A 20654-nucleotide genomic window follows, 5' to 3' on the forward strand; every position below is an offset into this window, starting at 1 on the left:
TGATGACTGAGCCTCAAAGTGACGGATTTGCCTAGCGAGAGTCGGGCATCGGGACTAGAAATGGCCCTCAAAGCCATGGTGTTTTGCTAGCGGGCAATGACAGATGTTATCAGTGAGCTGGGGGGGGGGGGTCTGGACTGTATATATACATGCATATTCTGCATTGTTCTACTTCTACTGATATTCTATGTGGGTTTGTTGCCTTGTATGAATCAAGCCACAGTGACACGGGGGGACGGGGAGGTGGGTCTTGGGACTCTTATTACGTAATTGTGATCTTGGGTGTGCTTACTGTGTGTGTGACAGTTGGTAATGTGTCTTTGCACCTTGACCTGTAGTAACATTGTCTCGTTTGATGGTACAGGTTTCCCCCGCCATCCGAAGGTAGAGCATTCCTATGAAACGGTTCGTAAGCCGAAGCATCATTTCGTTAGGTTTCTAATTTCAGATTAACTGGTTTGTGTTCATTCTTGATTGGTGCTTGCCAGAGAGGATGTTTTTGTCATACAAAGGATTTCCTCACAGCAACATAGAACTGAAATGTGAAATAATTCAACCAATGCCATGTCTGTTCTCCTCTGCTTGGTCTACCCTTCCTACACTTTGTTCTGTTATACAGGTTTCCCCTGCCATCCGAAGGTAGAGCGTTCCTATGAAACGGTTCGTAAGCCGAAATGTCGTAAAGCGAAGAAGCAATTACAATTTATTTATATGGGAAAATTTTGTGAGCGTTCGCAGACCCAAAAATAACCTACCAAATCATGCCAAATAACACATAAAACCTAAAATAACAGTAGCATATAATAAAAGCAGGAATGATATGATAAATACACAGCTTATATAAAGTAGATATACTTTTCCACAATCATTGCCAGAAATGTTCTCCATAGCGAAAATCTCACGTAAGCGCTGTTGGCAAAAACACGGCGCAAGCGCTCTCCAGTAACCTTTAAGCTATGAAGCTGCCAAATCATACCAAATAACACGTAAAAATACACAGCCTATATAAAGTAGAAATAATGTATGTACAGTGTAGTATCACTTACTGGAATTGGGAAAACAGCGCAGAGCACATTGATGATGGTGTGTTAGACTGAGTCGTTGCAGGTTGGGGTGGTGCAGTGGCCCCCACCCTCCAGGCCGCCGACCGATACATTGCCACGAAGCGTGCAGCAGTAGATGGAAGGCACACGGCACATCTTTAAGAAAAAAGCCGAAATAAACATGCTAATTAATTAGGTGCTGCCTGACACGTAATCGTCGGCCCAGATCAGTGCCGATTGCCGATTGCATCGCCTCTGATCTGGGACGACATTTACGTGTCGGGCAGCACCTAATTAATTAGCATGTTTATTTCGGCTTTTTTCTTAAAGATGTGCTGGGTGACTCCCGGCTACCACTGCATTCTCCACGAATCGGTATCTGCCCATGGCCCGGGGGTTGGGGTGGTTGGACACTGGGGTGTCATCTCATCATCGTCTGTTTCTATTAGAGTAGGCGGCTCATCTTCTCCTATGACTGCCCGCCTCGATGTCAAAGGTCGAGGTTCGTTTCGTCGTCTGCTGTGGCTGGGAAGGCTTGCTTGACTGCTGAGCCTCGCGCATTTTTCTATCATACAGTTCTTTGTAAACACTCAAACCATCTTGCAAATATCCCCTAAACCTACGTACCCTTTCAAAATTAAAGTCGTACTTTATCATTGCAGCGAAAATCTCACGCAGTTGCTTCACATTCATTTCGCTACTGAATTTGGTTTCGATTGTTATCCTTTCCTCTTCCAATTGCATCAGCTCTTCATCTATCAGTTCTTGGTCATGGGATGCCAAAACCTCTTCAATATCATCTTTGTCGGCTTCCACAAGCCAAACTCACGTTGTCCTTACTTCGTTCACCACGATCGAAACGCTTAATTATGTCTAGTTTTACGCTAAGTGTAACACCCTTACGAGCTCTTTTAGGCTTTCCCGACACCTTAGAACTCATCTTGCAAACGGCTGCTCACAGGCACGTGTTTAAGCAATGCCGTTCTGAATCCGGGGGAGAGCGGCTGCTTGGGCCACGCGCTGCCTTTTATCGCGCGCTGATTTTTTTCTTAACAGTGAAAACACCTTCTGAAAGCGAAAACAGGGTACTAATGTAGGTCTTTCGTAACAGTGAGGTTTCGTAAAGCGAGCATTTGAAAAGCAGGGGACAACTGTATTCATGAGTATTCATGTATGATTAATTGACAATTAAACTTGAATTGAATTGAAGCTAATCTTTAAATATTACCTCCATTGCCCTCTCCGTTGACTTTCACTGACTCACTGAATTGGATCCTGATGTTCTCCATTATTAACAGAGGCCACCAACGAATCTAAATACTACTGGCCAAAGTGTACAACAGTCATATTGAAAGGATGTGATAGCTTTGGAGAAGGAGCTGAGATTCATCTAGATGTTGGTGCTTTTTGGTTATAGGGAGAAATGGGATAGGCTGCTTTCTTTGGAGAGGAGGAGGCTGAGTGGTGAAGGATATGCATGAGCTGGACATGGAGGTTGCCTCTCAGCCTATTCTAAAGACATGCTCCTCATGGTTCACATACGGAGTGTGCAGGAGCGCCAACAGATCTTATTGGCCTCTTCGTCTGTAAACGATAAACTCTGCAAAGAGCTCTGGTCTCTTATTGGGTCGATAGTATATTTTTCTTACGATGGTGGTATCGCAAGAGGGCATAGTTTTAAGGCGAGAGGTAGGAGGTTTAGATGAGATCTGAGGTGGAGTATCTTAATAAACATTGCTTGGAATGCACTGCCTGAACTGATGATGAAAGCAGATACTCTCATGGCATTTATGAAGTATCTGGATTAGGGGTGGCAAACCTTTATGAGAGCGTGTGCCCAAATTGGCAAAGTTTTAAAAAATTCTCTCATGTCCCACGGTAATCTTGAGCAGAGATTATCATTGAGTAATAAATTAGTAACAATAATTATGGACATTTTAAAGGAAAGAGAATGAATCCTTTTGCTTATTATGCATACTTATTGTTTTACTATTAATAGATAGATAGATATACTTTATTAATCCCGAGGGAAATTTGGTTTCGTTAGGGTATACTTAATAAAAGTGTAACAGAAACAGATTGAAATAAATAAAGCATATTTAAAAACCTGTTCAAAAATTATTAATACTAATCTTTTAAAAAGACAATTGAAAAATAAATATTCCTGCAGATGCTGAACTCTGCATAGTATTTATTGTTATTATGACTGACTATCCAATCTTCACTCATGAAGAAAAAGTATACAACTTTATTGGCTAGGAGAGCCATTTTACTGAAGTGGAAGGATTCTGATCCACCTACTGTGTTTTAGTGGCTCTCCTCCATTATGTCCTGTTTAAGTTTAGAGAAAATAAGAAGTCGGACATTTGATACATCCTTTAAATTTGAGCAAATATGGCGACCTTTTATTCAATATTTTCATTTAATTTGATTTACTGACGAAGGGTCTCGGTCTGAAACGTCGACTGCACCTCTTCCTAGAGATGCTGCCTGGCCTGCTGCATTCACCAGCAACTTTGATGTGTGTTGTATGATTTTGATAATGTTTATTTCAATCTCTGTTTGGATTGTTATTGATATATATATATATATATATATATATATATATATATATATATATTTGAGATAATTCTCCTCTTGTTTGTATCTATGTTCCTTTTAAATCAATAAAAAGATTAATAAAGAAAAGAAAGAAAGAAAAAATATAATCAGAGCGAAGCTGATGCCAATTGGCCCAACCATTTAATGCCCAAATACTGACACATACACTAAATCTATGAGGATTTGAAATCATACCATTCAACGCCACGTGCTGGCGCTAAGCCAGCGTGAAATGTTTTCTCAGAAAACATCTCTCAGCTCTCGGGTTGTAAAGAAATCATTCACTGCTTCCTTTGGCAGTAAAGATAATCATTAATTTTTATTAAAGATAGGGTTTAAGGAATTGAGGGGTGCCACATGCCAACTAAATAGTTTTGCATGTCATCTTGGGCATACATGCCATAGGTTCACAACCCCTGAAAATACCTTGAACTGTGAAGACATTGAAGGCTATGGACCTACAGCTAGAAAGTGGGCTTAGTGCAATTAGGTACAAGGGGTGGCATAGACATAATGGGCTGAAGGGCCTACTTCTGTGCTGAACAACTCTACAATTGTTCATCTTAAAATATCATTCAATGCCAATCCAGAACATATCAGGTCTATCAGAGAATTAAATTGTATCAGTAACTTAATAGCTTAGAACATAGACCAGTACAGCATAGGAACAAGCCCTTCAGCCCAAAATGTTGTGCCAAAACAATTAATTTAGTAATCAAATGGCTAACTAAACTAATCTGAGAGATCTTGGGGTCCATAGGACACTCAAAGCTGCTGTGCAGGTTGACAGTGTTGCTAAGAAGGCGTATGGTGTGTTGGCATTCATCAACCATGGGATTGAGTTCAAGAGCTATGAGGTAATGTTACAGCTATATAAGACCTTGGTCATACCCCACTTGGAGTATTGTGTTCAGTTCTCGTCACCTCACTACAGGAAGGATGTGTATACTATAAAGAGAGTGCAGAGGAGATTTACAAATATGATTCCTGGATTGGAGAGTGTACCTTATGAGAAGAGGTTGAATGAACTTGGCCTTTTCTCCTTGGAGCGACAGAGGATGAGAGGTGACCTGATAGAGGTGTGTAAGATGATGAGAGGCATTGATCGTGTGGATAGCCAGAGGCTTTTTCCCAGGGCTGAAGCGGCTAGCACGAGGGGGCATTGTTTTAAGGTGCTTGGGAATAGATACAGAGGGGATGTCAGGAGTAAGGTTTTCTCACAGAGAGTAGTGGGTGCATGGAATGCATTGTTGGAGGCGGTGGTGGAAGTGGATACAATAGGGTCTTTTAAGAGACTCTTAGATAGGTACATGAAGCTTAGAAAAATAAAGGGCTATGTGCTCGAGAAATTCTAGGCAGTTTCTAGAGTAGCTTACATGTTTGGCACAACATTGTGGGCCAAAGGGCCTATAACGTGCTGTAGATTTCTACGTTCTAAGTGCCGGGAGGGAGGTTAGTGGGGAGGGATGAGTGGACAAGGGTATCACAGAGGGTGCGATCCCTGCAGAAAACAGGGGGAAGGGGGCGGGGAGGAATGTAAAGATATATTTAATGGTAGGATCCCTTTGGAGATGGTGGAAGTTGTGGAGGATAATTTGTTGGATGGGGGGGCTGATGGGGTGTTCATATCATTCTATTTCCCTTATATTCATGTGCCTATCTAAACGTCTCTTTGCCAGGCACCCACCAATCTCTGGGTAAAAAATTTACCTCTCATCTCTCCTTTGAACTTTGACCTCCCTCACCTTAAATGCATGCTCTCCAGTAAAGGACATTTCAACTCTGGAAAATAATACTGTACATTATTCCTCTCATAACCTTCTAAACCACAGTCATGCCTCCCATCAGCCTCCAGGTCAAACAATACAAGTTTGCCCAGCCTCTTATGATAGCTCATGCCCTCTAATCCCGCCAGCATCCTGGTAAACTTCTTCTGCACCCTCTCCAAAGTCTTGCCATCCTTCCTATAATGGAGTGACCAGAACTATATGCAATATTCCAGATGCAACTTAACTAGTGTTTTATAAAGCTATAACATAACTTCCTGAGCTTTGATCTCAATGCCTCAACTAATAAAGGCAAGAATGCCATATGCCTTCTTAAACACCCTAAAGACCTGTACAGCCTCTTTCAGGGAGCTCTGAACTTGGATCACAATATCACCCTACTCATCATTTGGAAGGTTAAAGAATTTCCAAATATGATAAGGCAAAATTGCAGCTTAAACTTTGTCTTTGGTCCAGTATTTTAGTTGAAGTGACAGTCTGCTGTTTAATAGCATTATGGATTACTAGAGTCAATGAAAAGAAACATCTAATTCTGCTGTGAGCAAAATGACTGTTGAATTTTGCCAATGGAACATCGATTACAAAGTAATTATCTGGTCATTATTACTTTGCTGTTTAAAATACTCTGGACGTTCTGAAGGTTGGAAAGGTAGAATAAAACTATACATTCATCTTTTCCTAAGTGGTCTAAATTGAAGAAAATTGTGCAGTGTTTAGCAAGAACACATGCCGAGCAGCCTACAGATCATTTTGGCTAAACGTGATACCATTGCATTACAGTGACATATCCCTAACATTAACTTGGCAACTCAGACGTTCTACATTTTCATTCCATCAATGAGATGCCTGAGTGCAATGCTCCTCCACGTTACACTTATATACTCAGTGTCCCCTTTATTGTGTATACCTGTGTATCTGCTTGTAAATATCTAACCAGCCAATCACTTGGCAGCAAGTCAATGCATAGGAGCATGCAGACATGGTCATGAGGTTCAGTTGTCTTTCAGACCGAACATCAGAATGGTGAAGAAATGTGACCTAAGTGACTTTGACTGTAGCATGATTGTTGGTGCCAGACGGGGTGGTTTGAGTACCTCAAAAGCTGCTGATCTCCTGGGATTTTTACTCACAACATTTTCTAGAATTTACAGAGGATGGAGTGAAGAACCAAAAAAAAAAATCCAGTGAGTAGCAGTTCTGTGGATGAAAACACTTTGTTAATGAGAGAGGTCAGAGAAGAATGTGCAGACTGGTTCACGTAACTCAAATAACCACGTGTTACAACATGAACGCACATCAAACCTTGAAGTGGATGAACTACAATGGTAGAGGATGTTGGTGCACCTAATAAAGTGGTCACTGAATGTACAGCATCTTCACCTGTCTCTGGACTTCCCAAAGCACTTGGCAGTCAATTAACTAATTTTCAAAGTATGGCCACCATGGTCAGAAACAGAATAGGGAAGGAACATACAACCTCGCATTTACTTCATTCTTATTCAAAGGGTTCTTAATAACTAATAGCAAAGATTATACAACTGATCAATATTTATAAAAGCAATTTTGTGGTAACTCCTTATAGGCATTACATGCATATAATATCATATATATGTTTACCATATTTAAGAGCCTCAAGCAGAATGCTCTTTCCATTCATGTGTCTCTCCAAGAGCTTCTTAAATGCTTTTTTCTTATTTGCTTCCACTACCACATCTGGCAACACATTCCATTCACCCACCGCTCTCTGACCCTTGTTAGTCTCTTCCTTTTTTACATAACCAAAAAATGCCCTTATTGTTTACTTTCATGTTTTTCTCTGACCTTTCTTTGTCATTTTCCTGGTTTTACTTTGTGAGTTGCAAAGTACTCCCAATTCACAGAGCTTTTGCTACCTCTAGCAGCTTTTCCTTTGATTTAATACTAGCTTTACGTTCCAGTATCAGCCATGAGTGAATCACTTTTAATTTGGGGTGTTTATGGCTTAAAATAATACACTTCTTTTGCAACATATGCATAGTCTGTTTAACGGCTAACTACCTGTCTGTGCACCACCATTGCTTTCTGCAGATGAGCCAGCTTTCCTCTTTTACATTTATAGTTTCCTTAGTTTAGATTTAAGACCCCAGTTTCAGCTTGAGCTATCTCTTTCAAAATCAGTATAAAATCCTATCCCATTAGGGCTGCACTTCCCCAAAGGCCCCTTGAATAAGATCATCAATCATCCCTTCTTTTTGCACCCAAATGAGATAGAAAATAACCTTTTCCCTAGTTGATTCCTCTGTGTGATCTGAAATGTCCCTCATTTGCATTCCACAAATTCATCTTTTTCCGTATTAATTTAATTTGTCCAGTCTGTATGTGGGTTACTATTGCCTGTTACATTCACATCTAATTTCTTGATTGCTGCCAAATTTACAACCATTATTTGGTACCTATAAATAACTCCCAACATTTTTTCTTCCCTTTGCTATTTGTAAGCTGAACCCAAATACTCTAGTTCTACCCACAATATATCCTTCTATGCAAAGCACTTTTTCCTTGCTAATAGTGCTGCACCAACCGCATATCCTTATCTCCTAACCTTCCTAAATATGGAATATCCTAAAATACTTATTTATTTAGAGATACGGCACGGTAAGAGGCTCCTCTGGCCCAGTAGGTCTGTGCCGCCCAATTACACCAGCGCGTCCAATTATCCTGCTAAATTGTACACCTTCGGAATGTGGGAGGAAACTGGAGCACCAGGAGGAAACCGACGGAGCAGAATCATGGTGAGAACGTACAAACTTTATACAGAGAGTGGCAGAATTGAACACAGGCCGCTGGTGCTGTAACAGTGTTACATTAACCGTGACACTACCACTACATTCCCAGTTTTGGTCACTTTGCACTGAAATGGACATCATTTTATTTTCATTCTCCCTGTGTTTGGTTCCTGGAACAATTGTTTGTAATTCATATTTGATTTATGTTCCTGATATAAATGGGCGATCTGTTAGTTTTTGGTGTGTGAGAGAGGGGTTGGGGAGTTTGATGCCATTGCTGCTGTTGTTTTTTGAGGTTTGGGGTTTTAGATGTTTTAGCTGCCTAGCTGCAATCTTAGGTTTTGTTTAAGCGAGGGGTTGGGAGGTTGCCATTTTCCTTGTGGAAGATATCTTAGATTTTGTGTGACAGAAGTTGGGGGGGGGGGTTTAGGGTTTGCTAGTTTTTGTTTCTTTTTCATTTTCATGCGGGGAGTGGGGTGGATGTCTTTACATTCAACAAATTCCCATGGTTTTTCTGCATCTTATGGCTATCTGAAGAACACGAATAATCAGAGTTGTATTGTACATGCATACTTTGACACTAAAATGAACCTTTAAATGCTGCTTTTACAGTTTGAAGCTATGTGGCCTATGATGTTACTGCAAGTATGTTTTTCATTACATCTGTGCATGCACTTGCTTGTGCATATGACAGCAAACTCAAACTTTATTCACACTAGTCACATTTCAGTGGTGGCCATTTGATCACATCATAAAACTATTTAACTTGTTATGAGCTGTGAGCATTCAGATACAGTGCACTTAATTTGTCATTTTAGTCCCTAACGTTGTATTTGCAGATTATTTGTTTCATTTACTGCTTTTACTTACTTTCTGTTCTCTTTCTAGTTTACTCATTCCAGAATCGCCTTTGAGTTATGCAAACCTGTCACTGGGCAATAACACAAGCTACTTAAGGCTGGGGTGGATTTTTAGAGCATATTCAACAACTTGAACTTGTCAAAAGCAAATACACATTCCTCAATATGGGGTGCACAACACTGGCTATCAGCCATTTGTATGGTGTATAACAAAGGGCCACTTTATTTTTTTTTATCTTTATTTAGGGATACAGCACAGTAAAAGGCTCTTCTGGCCCCATGGGCTTGCACCACCCAATGGCACATATTGTGACTAATTAAGCTACCAACCGATATGTCTGGGACGTGGAGTGAAACAGGTGCACCCGAAAGAAACCCGCACAGTTACAGGGAGAACGCACAAACTGCTTACAGACAGCCGTGGAATTGAGGCTAGGCTGTTGGTGCTGTGATGACATTCCGCTAACTGTTGTGAAGAATGAGAGGGGATCTCATAGAAACATTTTGAATGTTGAAAGGGTTGGACAGAGTAGATGTGGAAAAGCTGTTTCCCTTAGTGGGTGAGTCCAGGATAAGAGACCACCATCTTAGAATTAGAGGGTACCCATTTAAAACAGAGATGAGGAGAAATTTTTTTAGCCAGAGGGTCATGGATTTATGGAATTCGTTGCCACATACCGATCATTGAGGGTGTTTAAGGAGGAGATTGATAGGTATATAACTAGTCAGAGTATCAAGGAATATGGGGAAAAAGCCGGAAATTGGAACTAGATGGGAGAATAGTTTAGCTCATGGTGGAGTGGTGGAGTAGACTCGATGGGCCGAATGGCCTACTTCTGCTCCTTTGTCTTGTGATCTTGTGATTGTGCCACCATGTCACCCTGTTGTGGTCTGCCATACATATCATACAAATACAGGCAGATGGATATGGGTGAGTATGTAAATAGACAGAAAAGAGAAAATTACAGGGAGAAACAAATCGGACAGCTGCAGAGAGAGGGGGGGGAATGAGAGAGGTAAAAAGAGATTGAAAGAGAGAAGCAGGGAGGGAAACAAAGGAAAAAGTGAGGAAAGGGGAGAGAAGATACAAAAAAGAATGAAAGAGTAAGGATACAGAGACAGAGGAAGTAAGAGAAGAAGGAGACAGAGGCGGAGAAAGGCTGAGAAAGAGGTCAACTGAGTTGACAGCAGGAGAGACAGAGCAAAGGTTGTGATAGAAAAGGAGCAAAAGTGAAAGAAAATATGTTGGAAAGTAAGATAGGAAGAAAAGTAAATATATTTATATATGAATGAAAATAAAATCATTTATATGTGGATGGGAAAGAGAGAAAGAGTGAAATTAATGTATAGAAAGGGGGATTAGATTGCAAAAGAGATGGAAACATCTGGAGATGAGGGTGAGATGAGAGGGAGAGGGAGGGGAGGGAGAGTGAGAGAGACAGATATAAATACATAAAATGAGTAAGAGGATTGCATTAACTTTTCTCTCCTGTTTCAGTCTGTGAGATTACAACTGTTGCATAGAATTACACAATATAACAAGATTTGGCATTGCAGAAAATTCGAGCAATTCTTTCAGAGGTGAGGAAGATCCATTACTCGTGAGAATGGCATGGAAAGGTGAGCAATGACGATCCATCACACCAACAGGTAGTTTATTCCCTTGACTCTGTGGGCACAGGCAGAACCTTAATTACTTTTATAAACCAACTCCATAATGGAAAAGTACTGATACTGACCATTAATTGGCAAGAATACAGAATGAGGAGTGAATCAATGCTTCTGGAATGTTGATAAAATTGGTATTCGATGGAACCATTATTAAAAATGTGTTATTGCAAGACTATCATTACAAATGTTACACAAACCCACTGGCTCGTCAATCAGCAGCAGTCTGCAACAAGATGGCATAGTCAATGAAAACATACACAGCACTGTTCCACTAACGTGCACTCCTTACCAACTGGGACTCTATAACAACACAGTTATTTTGGATACTATTATAGTCTCACTGCTGCAGTTGACCAAGCCAACATGCCTGAAGTGAGAGATGATAATGAATCCCTCAGGCATAGTAATGGCCTATTTACTCATCCCTCTCATCCCCACTAAAATAATGTTTTTGAATCAAAATCGTACAACTGTGGATTTCCCTAGTGTATAGATGTTTTATGTTGAACAGATACATTTATCAAGTTGTTCGTAACACAAAACCAAAGTAGCATGGATAATGGTAATCTGGAGCAGAAAAGGAAAGTGCTCATTAGACCAGGAAGCATCTGGAGAAAGATAAATTGAGCCAAGGTTTCAGTTCTGATGGCAGGTCACTGATCTGAAAAGTTAACTGTTTTTCAAAGCATAGACGTGGCCAAGCCTACTGCACATGTACAGCATTTTCTGCTATTAATTCAAATTATCTCTCCATCATAAACACAGGTAGAGGCAGCCCCCTCTACATTGGAGAGGCCCGAGATTGATGGGGGAAATGGCTATGTCGAGGACCTTCTCTCTGTGAAGCCTCCTCTACATCGAGGAGACCCAACGTAGATTGGGGAACTGCCTTGTCGAGCAATTTTGCTCCATCTGCAACAAGCAGGATTTTGCAGAGGCCAACCATTTTAATTCTAATCCCCATCCCCATTCCAACAGGTTGGTTCACAGCCTCCTCTACTGCCATGATGAGGCCACTCTCAGGTTGGAGGAGCAACACCTCAGATCCTGTCTGGGTAACCTCCGACTTGATGGGATGAACATCAATTTCTCTAACTTCAGGTAATTTTCACTCCTCCCCCTTTTCTCTTCTTCTGCTCCCCACTTTGGTTCCCCTCGTACCTCTTCTCTTTTCCTCACTTGCCTATCCCTCCCTTTGTTGCCTCTCCACCTTCCCTTTTTAACATGGTCTACTTCCCTCTCCTATCAGATTCCTTCTTCTTCAGTTCTTTACCTTTTCTACCTATCACCTCTCAGATTCTCACTACATCCCCCATTTTCAGCTATGGCCTTCCAGCTTGTATTCACTCCCCTCTCCCCACGTTCTTATTCTGGTTTCTTCCCCCTTCCTTTCCAGTCCGGATGAAGAGTCTTGGTCTGAAATGTTGACTCTTCATTCCCTTCCCGAGATGCTGCCTGACCCGCAGAGTTCTTCCAGCATTTTGTATGTGTGCCTCTATATCATGTTGCAGCTGTACAAAACTTCGGTCTGTCTGCACCTGGAGTACTGTGTGCATTTCTTGTCACTTCAGTACAGGAAGGATGTGATGTCTTTGGAAAAAGTGCTGAAGTTGTTTACCTAGGTATTATCTGGATTGGAGGGTATGAGCTATAAGAAGTGGGTGGGTTGTTTCCTCTGGAGCACCGGCAAGTGAGGAGAGAACTGATAGGTTTACAAAATCCTGGAGTGGTGAGAGGTGATTGGTGGACTGGTAAAGGGTGACAGCTGATGAGCAGGATGTGAGAAGGACCTGATAAGTACTGGCTTAAATATTGGTTTATTATTGTCATATGTACCAAGATACACTGAAAAGCTTGACTTCTATACTGTTTATACAAGTCAAGTCACTACACAGTGTATTGAGATAGAATACAGTAAAACAATAACAATATAGAATGAAGTGTAAAGGGGAATGTCGACTCAGACCATGAGAGGCCTGCGTCGGGCATTTTCATGCCTTACAAGGCACAGATTGGAAAGTGTAAAGGCCACCAAAACAGTTCAGTGCAGATCATAATGAGATAGATTGTGAGGACAGGAGTCCATTTTAATGCAAGGAGCTCTGTTCAAGCCTCTGGTAATAGTGAGATAGAAGCTGTATTCAGCCTGGTGGTACAATACTGTGCAAAAGTCTTAGGCACATATAGCAAAGGTGACTAAGACTTTTGCACAGTACTGTATTTGTCAACGTGGAGCAAAAAGCAAGTTTGTAAATCTGGCAGGAGCAAAAAAAAATTGGGAATTGTGAGGGCGGAGTGCTGCACAAGGGGTGTGGGACAGGTGGCAGAGAAGGGATGCTGGGGGCAGGGTATGGTTGCAGACATACTCAGCTCTGAGACTCCAGACAGGGTCATTTGAAGCTTGGTTCAAACCAAACAATGGGTTTATGGATCATTACATAAGGTATCTTTGGTGCTTCCTGCTCACTCCCCTCTCGCTTCCCTTTTTCCTACCCATGATTGCCCTCTCTCGGCCTCCTTCCCACTCTCTGTCCACAATAGAAACTCTTATCAGAATCAGGTTTATCATCACTCCATGTATCATGAAATGTTTTTTTTTGTGGCAGCAGTACAATGCAATACATAATATTACTACAGTACCATGCAAAAGTCTTCGGCACCCTAGCTCTAATTATATATATATGATATAGGTTTGCACAATACTGTATGTACCTTCAGGCTTTTCTGTCTTCTGACTGGCAACATTAGGGGAAAGGTGAATGGCAGAAGTAACTAGAACTAGTTAGAGTGAAGTGGGGGCAAGAAGAGATCTGGGGGTAGGGAGGAAGCCAGTGGGTAAATTGTCTTTCTTTTTCAATCTTTTTATTGGTTTCATAATGATAAACATACCATAGTAGTGATACAAAATTATTGGGATTACATTGTTATAATTAACATAGTTAAATATAAACCCAGTTGACACATGGGTATTAAACCTCCCAATCATACAGGATACAAATATAATATATTAAAAAAAATCATGAAAAAGGAAAAAAAGTAAAAATGTACCCAGGTGAATTGTCTGTAGAATATGATTTCCAGTATCTGCAGTCTCTTGTGTTTCCTTGTTATCAATCCACTATTCGATTCTTGACCTCATAATATACCTCATTATGATCTTGTACCCTCATGTCTGCCTACACTGCACTTTCTCTGTAACTGTATCTCTGCATTTTGCATTCTGTTATTGTTTCCCCTTGTGCTACTTCAATGCACTGTTGTAATGAATTGATCTGTATGCACAGTATGCAGGATCAGTTTTCAGAATCAGAATCAGGTTTATTATCACCAGCATGTGCCGTGAGATTCATTAACTTAGCAGCTGCAGTTTAATGCACCTCACTGTACCTCAGCACATGACAAAATAAACCAACTTACCAATTAGTCAATTTCCATTTGCTATCATGCATTCAGCTGCCAAGGTCTTACATTTCCTGAACATCCGCACTGCCCTACACTTACACCTCCTATCACTTTGTTCTTGCCTTTTCTCACCGCTTTCAATACCTTGCAGGCCAGCACCAGTCTTCGTTTGATAGGAACATGAAGCCCTGTGGAATTTTTAAAGGCATGTTATTGGTTTGTTGCTACTTTGCTAATGTAGCCTCTAGGACACTAAGAACTCCCACAGATGAATTTCCTGTTATCAAGTTTAGGAAACTTACTTGGACCCATCCAGATAAAGGGTTTCACCCAAAACATCAACTGTGCTTTTCCTTCTCTAGCATTGTGTTGTTTGCTTAGGGAAGCAAAATACACTCAGTGGTCACTTTATTAGATCCAGGAGGAACCTAATAGAGTGGCTGGTAAGCATATGTTTGTGATTTTCTGCTGCAGTAGCCCATCCATTTTAAGGTTTGATGTGTTGTGTGCTCAGAGATGCTCTCCTGTACATTACTGTCGTAACATCTGGTTATTTGAGTTGTTATCACCTTCCTGTCAGCTTGAACCAGTCTGCCCATTCTCCTCTGACCTTTCTCATTAACAAAGTGTTTTTGCCCACAAAACTGCTGCTCATTGGATTTTTTTTTTTTCTTTACACCATTCTCTGTAAACTCCGGAGACTGTTGGTGTGGAAATCCCAGGAAATCAGCAGTTTCTGAGATACTCAAACCACCCCATCTGGCACCAAAAATCATTCCACAGTCAAAATCACTTAAATCAGAATTTCCCATTCTGAACAATAACCGAACTTCTTGATCATGTCAGCATGCATTTATGTATTGACTTGCTGCCACATGATAGGCTGATTAGATAATTGCATTAATGAGCAGCTGTGCAAGTATAGCAAATGAAGTGGCTACTGAATGTATAAAACAATAACTGTGAACAGAGAGTTGGGTCACAGTTGATTCGGTCAATACAGAAACAGTAGGCCTAATTGTCTCCTTCTGTTTCACAAAATTTCTGTGATTCTAATGATGGTTTGAGGGACTGCAGGGAATTTGAGTGAGTCAGTCATTAACTGAGCTTAAAATGCATGCAATTGTCCACAGATTTGAGCTAATGAATGAAAATAACACTGGAAAGAAGGAGATGGGCACTTAAAATAATTGAATTATCAGACAATTCCAATGGAGTGCAAACAATGAGATGCAAGAGGCACTGCCCTCCAGTTTTCAGCATATCATGAGAAGCCAAGATGTTTACGGAATTCTAGCAATGAATCTCTTCTCTGTCAAATCCTGGAGGTTTATTTTGATAAACTTAGAGCCCAGTGTTAAATTAAAGCAGCAAGTCTATGCTGGAAGCCCTCTATCATGTTCCCAAAGGTAAATGAGGGCAGGGAATAGATGTGTCATTGCCCATGTGTGTCAGTTCCAGGTGTGCAGTGATTGGATTGATTACAACAACACTGGGAATTTGGTCTGAGAGTGTTTGACACGTCTAAACCAATGATGACTAATTTCTAGAGAATTACACAGAACTTACAGGCCACCGCAGGATAGTGATCTGTTTTTGCAAACGTCCTTAAGTCTATGTTGTTTGTATGTGGGAAATCGCACAAAAATCAGGTATTATGGTAATCACACTTCCATAGTTTTACAATGAAACAAAAACACACAAGACTGATAAGAAATCACTACTACTAATACTGGAGAGAAAGAGAAAGGACATTAGCTCTCCCATTCATAGGAATGAAAATATACCAGACTTTTGATTTTATTAATATTATGGGATCTCACTCATCTCTAGAAGTATGGATAATACATTGTTAGTCTGCACCACATTCAACTTAACTGATTATATTTAAGCTCTAAACAAGGTTTTTCCCAACACTTTTTTTTAGCTGAATGAAGAGGGAAGAAAAGTCCAAAGTGTTTCTCACAATAAACACTCACAAAGAGCTTTATTGCTATAATAGGCTTACTTTTGTAGTTGCATCTGCACCTACACTCTGGCAGAAATTTATGGGCCAGTTGCTGCGAGCTGCCCAGGCACTCAGTGTTACTTAGATTACATCATAGTTACTGGTAAGGATGACAAGGAACATCTCCAAAATCTCAAAACAGTGTTAATTAGATGAGAAGATTATGGGCTCACAGCGTGACACAATAAGCGTGAATTCTTTAAACCAAGATCACTTCCTGTAGTCACACCATTTATGCACAAGGATTACACAAGTGTGCTGAGAAAGTTCAAGCAGTGGTAGATGTCCCAAGGCCAAAGGATGTTTCACAGTTGCAATTCTTTTTACGAATTGTCAATTACTGTAACAGGTTTCTGCCAAATCTGGCTACTGTGCTCCATCCCTTGAACCCATTGTTGCAGATTGGGAAGAATTGGCAATGGACAAAGGAGGGGAAGTGGTTGGAGTGAATTCGAGGCATGTTCGAGATAAAGTTGGAATCAGAGGTGGAGTGAATTGGAGAGGAATTGGAGTGGAGGAGTTTCAGAGCCTGCCCGCTGAACCAGGAGCAGGGTTGGGTCAACCTAAGTGCCAATTTGGAAAGGGCAAGTAAGGGTCAGAATATAGTGGTGGCCACAGGCTGGGCGGTGGGGTCTAGGCCCAGAGCATATTGCTGTGGTAGGGCCTGAGTCCTGTTGCGGGAGATGACCCAGATTGACTGAAAAAGCAGGGTGACTGGACTGGAGATGAAGGTCAAGCCAATTCTATTTGCCCTTTCACAATGGTTATTCCTCTCTCCACAGCGCTGAAGCTGTGACACTGCTCCGGCTGCACCAGGTTTTGTATCTGCGAGCTACAGGGCAATTTGCCCTGCCGTGTGATGAACTGAGGCTGGTCAACTCCGGCTGCTCTGGGCTTCAGGTCAATGGGCTCAATTTCATTCTGAATGCTGTTGCTTGCTTTCATTGTTTGCACAAGTTGTGTTTTCTCTCTCTCTTTCGCTGTACATTGTGTACTGGTCTTTTTAAAATTAGATTCTTGCGGGCTTCTTGTTTTGGAGCTAGTTATAAGTAGACAAACCTCAATATTGTATAATTTATGCATAATTTGGTAATAAATGTACCTTGAACTTTAAATTGATCCCAAGCTCTTGGAGGGCATCTGGATTCGAGATTGTGACGCTTGAGCTAAAACAATAGTATGACAACCTACACACTGAACTTGATGCGAAGGATTGGCAGAGGGACCCTGAAAGGTGGCTCCCAAACTTGCAGTCACTAAGCTATGATACTTATGAGAACACAGTTCACTGCCTTACCCAAGTAACTTCTAGATGCAAAAGAGACTGCTGAAGCTGGAAATCTGGAGCAATATACAAAGTACTGGAGGCAGCAACTTTGAAGGGAAATGGCAGTCAGTGATTCAGATCAAGATCCTTCAGCTGGACTAAAGTTTGATGAAGAGACTTGAGTCCATTTCCCTTCATACATGTTGCCTAACCTGCCGGGTGCTTCATGTGTTGCTGAAGCAACATCTAGACAGAGTTCAAAATAAACTCAGGCTGTAGGAACTATATTGAATAAATAAGTTTCCAGAGTGAGAAGAGGAACGCTCACCTTTGTCTTCAGTACTTTCCAAGGGCTTCATTGCTGTAAAAATTAAAAAAAAGGTCATGGTTACTGAAGAGTTGAATTTGATGTTTTACTTGGAAGCATTTCCAAAAAAAAATCAGAAAGAGGACTTACTAAAATTAAGAGAGGCATAGATGGGGTAAATAAGGGCATCCGTTAGTCTTGCGAGACCATGGATCTGCGCCTGGAAAGTCTTCATTTTCCAGGGTGCAGGCCTGGGCAAGGTTCAGTGCAAGCATCATTGGTGAAAGGGTCTGTTCCTGTGCTGTACTGTTCTGTATTCAATACATTGCATTCAAATAGTTTTTTCCTGATGAAGGGAGAAGCCTAGTAATGCTGAGCAGTACATCTGGCCTGAATAATTTACTGAGTTGGGCTGACTAGGCTAGAGCCGACCCATGTGAAGTTTTCAGCATAAGTTCTACCCAACTGCACCAAGTTTTTATATGTTCACACACTGTTGTGTCTGTTATTGAGGGAGAGTGGATAGCACACCTGAATGCCAGCATGCAGGATAATCAGCAGGATTTTACTGATAATGCTGCTTGTACAGTATGTGAACTCCTCCCATGTGGGAGCGGCCAACTGAGTGATGGAGGAATAAAGCTATTAACTACCACTACATCTCCCTTTCTTGAAAAAGAATAAAACTAGTGTGTACTTCTTGTCTATAATGCTGCATTGAAATTCTAGTCATTGAAATTGAGCAATTCAGTTCATTTTACCCATAGTGCGTAACTTATGCTCCTTACATAAACATAAAAATGAATTGCCAAATTTATAACCATCTTTCTTTAATAGCTGTTATTTCACCTTGTGATATTCTGATCAGAAATGATCATGGTGCATGCGGCCAGACTATTATTCCTTTGGTGAATTGGTTTGAAACCCAAACAGCTTCAGCATTCCTGAGCAGTGACACAGAATGCTCTCCATCTTTTCGCTTTGTCTGACAACAGTAATAGCTTTCTCTAGTGTGAGATTTTCCTGTAACTGAAGTCTCTCTGACAATTTGGTGTCTAGAAGCCTGACAACGATACTGTCTCTAATGAACTCATCTCTCAGATTTCCATATACACAGTTGTCTGACAGGGCGTACAATGCGGTGATGACGTCATTTACACTTTCATCTGGATCCTGTTTTCTGGGGTTGAACTTTACCTTCTCCTATATCATATTTTGCTTTCCTGTGCAATATTCTTCTGAATTTTCCCTGCACTGGTTTGTACTCCTTTTTTCTGAAAACCTGTCAATCCTAATCCATTTAATGATGTCATCTGCTTTGTCACCCATGCAGTATATCAGCATGCTTACTTGAAGCTCCTCTGAAGCCTGACTGAGATTGTTTGCAACTCTAAATCTCTCAAAGCATCTGAGCCAATTGTCAACGTTCCCTGTTTTAGAGAAGTCAAATTTCTGGGGGGCTTTCTTAGGTAAGTAGCTGTCGGTACTGTAGGTATTTGCTCCATTTTCCTGTTTGTTTGTTTGTTTATTTTTCTTTTGTTTGTTTGGACTACAAATGTCTTTTTCTCTCCCTGGGAGTTTGACTGACTTCTCTGCTGTGTCTGTGTCTCTGTGCACTTCTCCAGGCCAGTGGCCCATAGTTTATTATTATGTATCCACTTTTGCATGCAGCTTGAAAGTGATGCCAAGCAATCCTGACCTGGTCTCAGCTTATGCCTCATGGTGCATACAATTAGTAACTAGCATGTGCAGTTTCGGTTGATAAGTCTCTAGATATTTTTCATAGATATATATGAACAAGAACAGTTTTATTGTAAATTCTTTCTTGTTGGGGATATCACTTGGTTTGTAGCACCAACTCATTGACCACTTTGTAAACTATGTTGTGTTCATTATTGAGGGATAATACAGAGCACACCAGGATACCAGCATGAAGGATACTCAACTGAACTTTATCGATCACTCTGCTTGTGCAGTATGTGAACTCCTCCCATGTGGGAGTGGCTAACTGAGTAGCATAGGAATAACACTATTAACTACCACTCCAGACACAAGCCAAAACATGATATGTACACTCACTGGCCACTTAATTAGGTACACCTGCACACCTGCAAATATATAATTAGCCATCATGTGGCAGCAGCTCAATGAATAAAAGCATGCAGGCATGGTCAAGAGGTTCAGTTGTTGTTCAGACCAAACATCAGAATGGGGACGAAACATGACTTTGACCGTGGAATGACTGTTGGTGTCAGACAGGGTGATTTGGGTATCTTGAAAGCTGCTGTTCTCCTGGGATTTTCATGCATAACAGTCTCTAAGGTTTACAGGGATAGGACAAACAAAAATCCAGTGAGTGGCAGTTCTATGGGTGAAAATGCCTTGTTAATGAGAGAGTTCAGAGAAGAATGGCCCCACTGATTCAGGCTGCCAGGAAGTCAACAGTAACTTAAGTAGCTATGCATTACAACAGTGGTGTGCAGGAGAGCATCTCTGAATGCACATCTTGAAGTGGATGGGCTGCAGCAGCAGAAAACCACAAACATACAGAAAAGCACCCAATGGCCACTTTATTGGTTACCTCCTGTATCTAATAAAGTGGTCACTGGACGTAGCTGGACTGAGTGGCAAGTTACAGACGTCATGCTCAGTTGATTGGTAAACTGGTTTCTTGCATGCTATCACACAGATCAATTCATTGCAACGCTGCACTGACGCAGTACAAGGTAAAAAAAATAACAGTGCAGAATAAGGTGTTTCAGAGGAAATGCAAGTAGAGAATAAGATGCAAAGTTAGAACAGGGTAGATTGCGGCCAAGAGTCATTTATCTTGATAGAGGTGTATAAGATGATAACAGGCATGGATAGAGTGGACAGCCAGTGCCTTTTCTCCAGGATGGAGAAAGGATATACTTTTAATGTGATTGGAGACTTTTCTATAGA

The 20654-nt window shown here is 41.0% G+C and overlaps 1 protein-coding gene across 4 annotated transcripts in view; it reads right to left on the reverse strand.

Moving 5' to 3' along the window:
* Nucleotides 1-20654, reverse strand: part of cd276 (CD276 molecule) — a 461861-nt gene that overhangs the window by 32405 nt on the left and 408802 nt on the right. For 3 of the 4 annotated variants that reach the window (XM_063070222.1, XM_063070220.1, XM_063070221.1), the window contains one exon: nucleotides 17733-17765. In XM_063070222.1, the coding sequence (XP_062926292.1) occupies nucleotides 17733-17765 (33 nt within the window). Of the gene's footprint in view, nucleotides 1-10401; nucleotides 10726-17732; nucleotides 17766-20654 lie in introns of those variants that run through there. The other variant, XM_063070223.1, reaches the window with a different exon arrangement.

Source organism: Mobula hypostoma, chromosome 18 (assembly GCF_963921235.1).
Source record: "Mobula hypostoma chromosome 18, sMobHyp1.1, whole genome shotgun sequence".
Taxonomy (NCBI): domain Eukaryota; kingdom Metazoa; phylum Chordata; class Chondrichthyes; order Myliobatiformes; family Myliobatidae; genus Mobula; species Mobula hypostoma.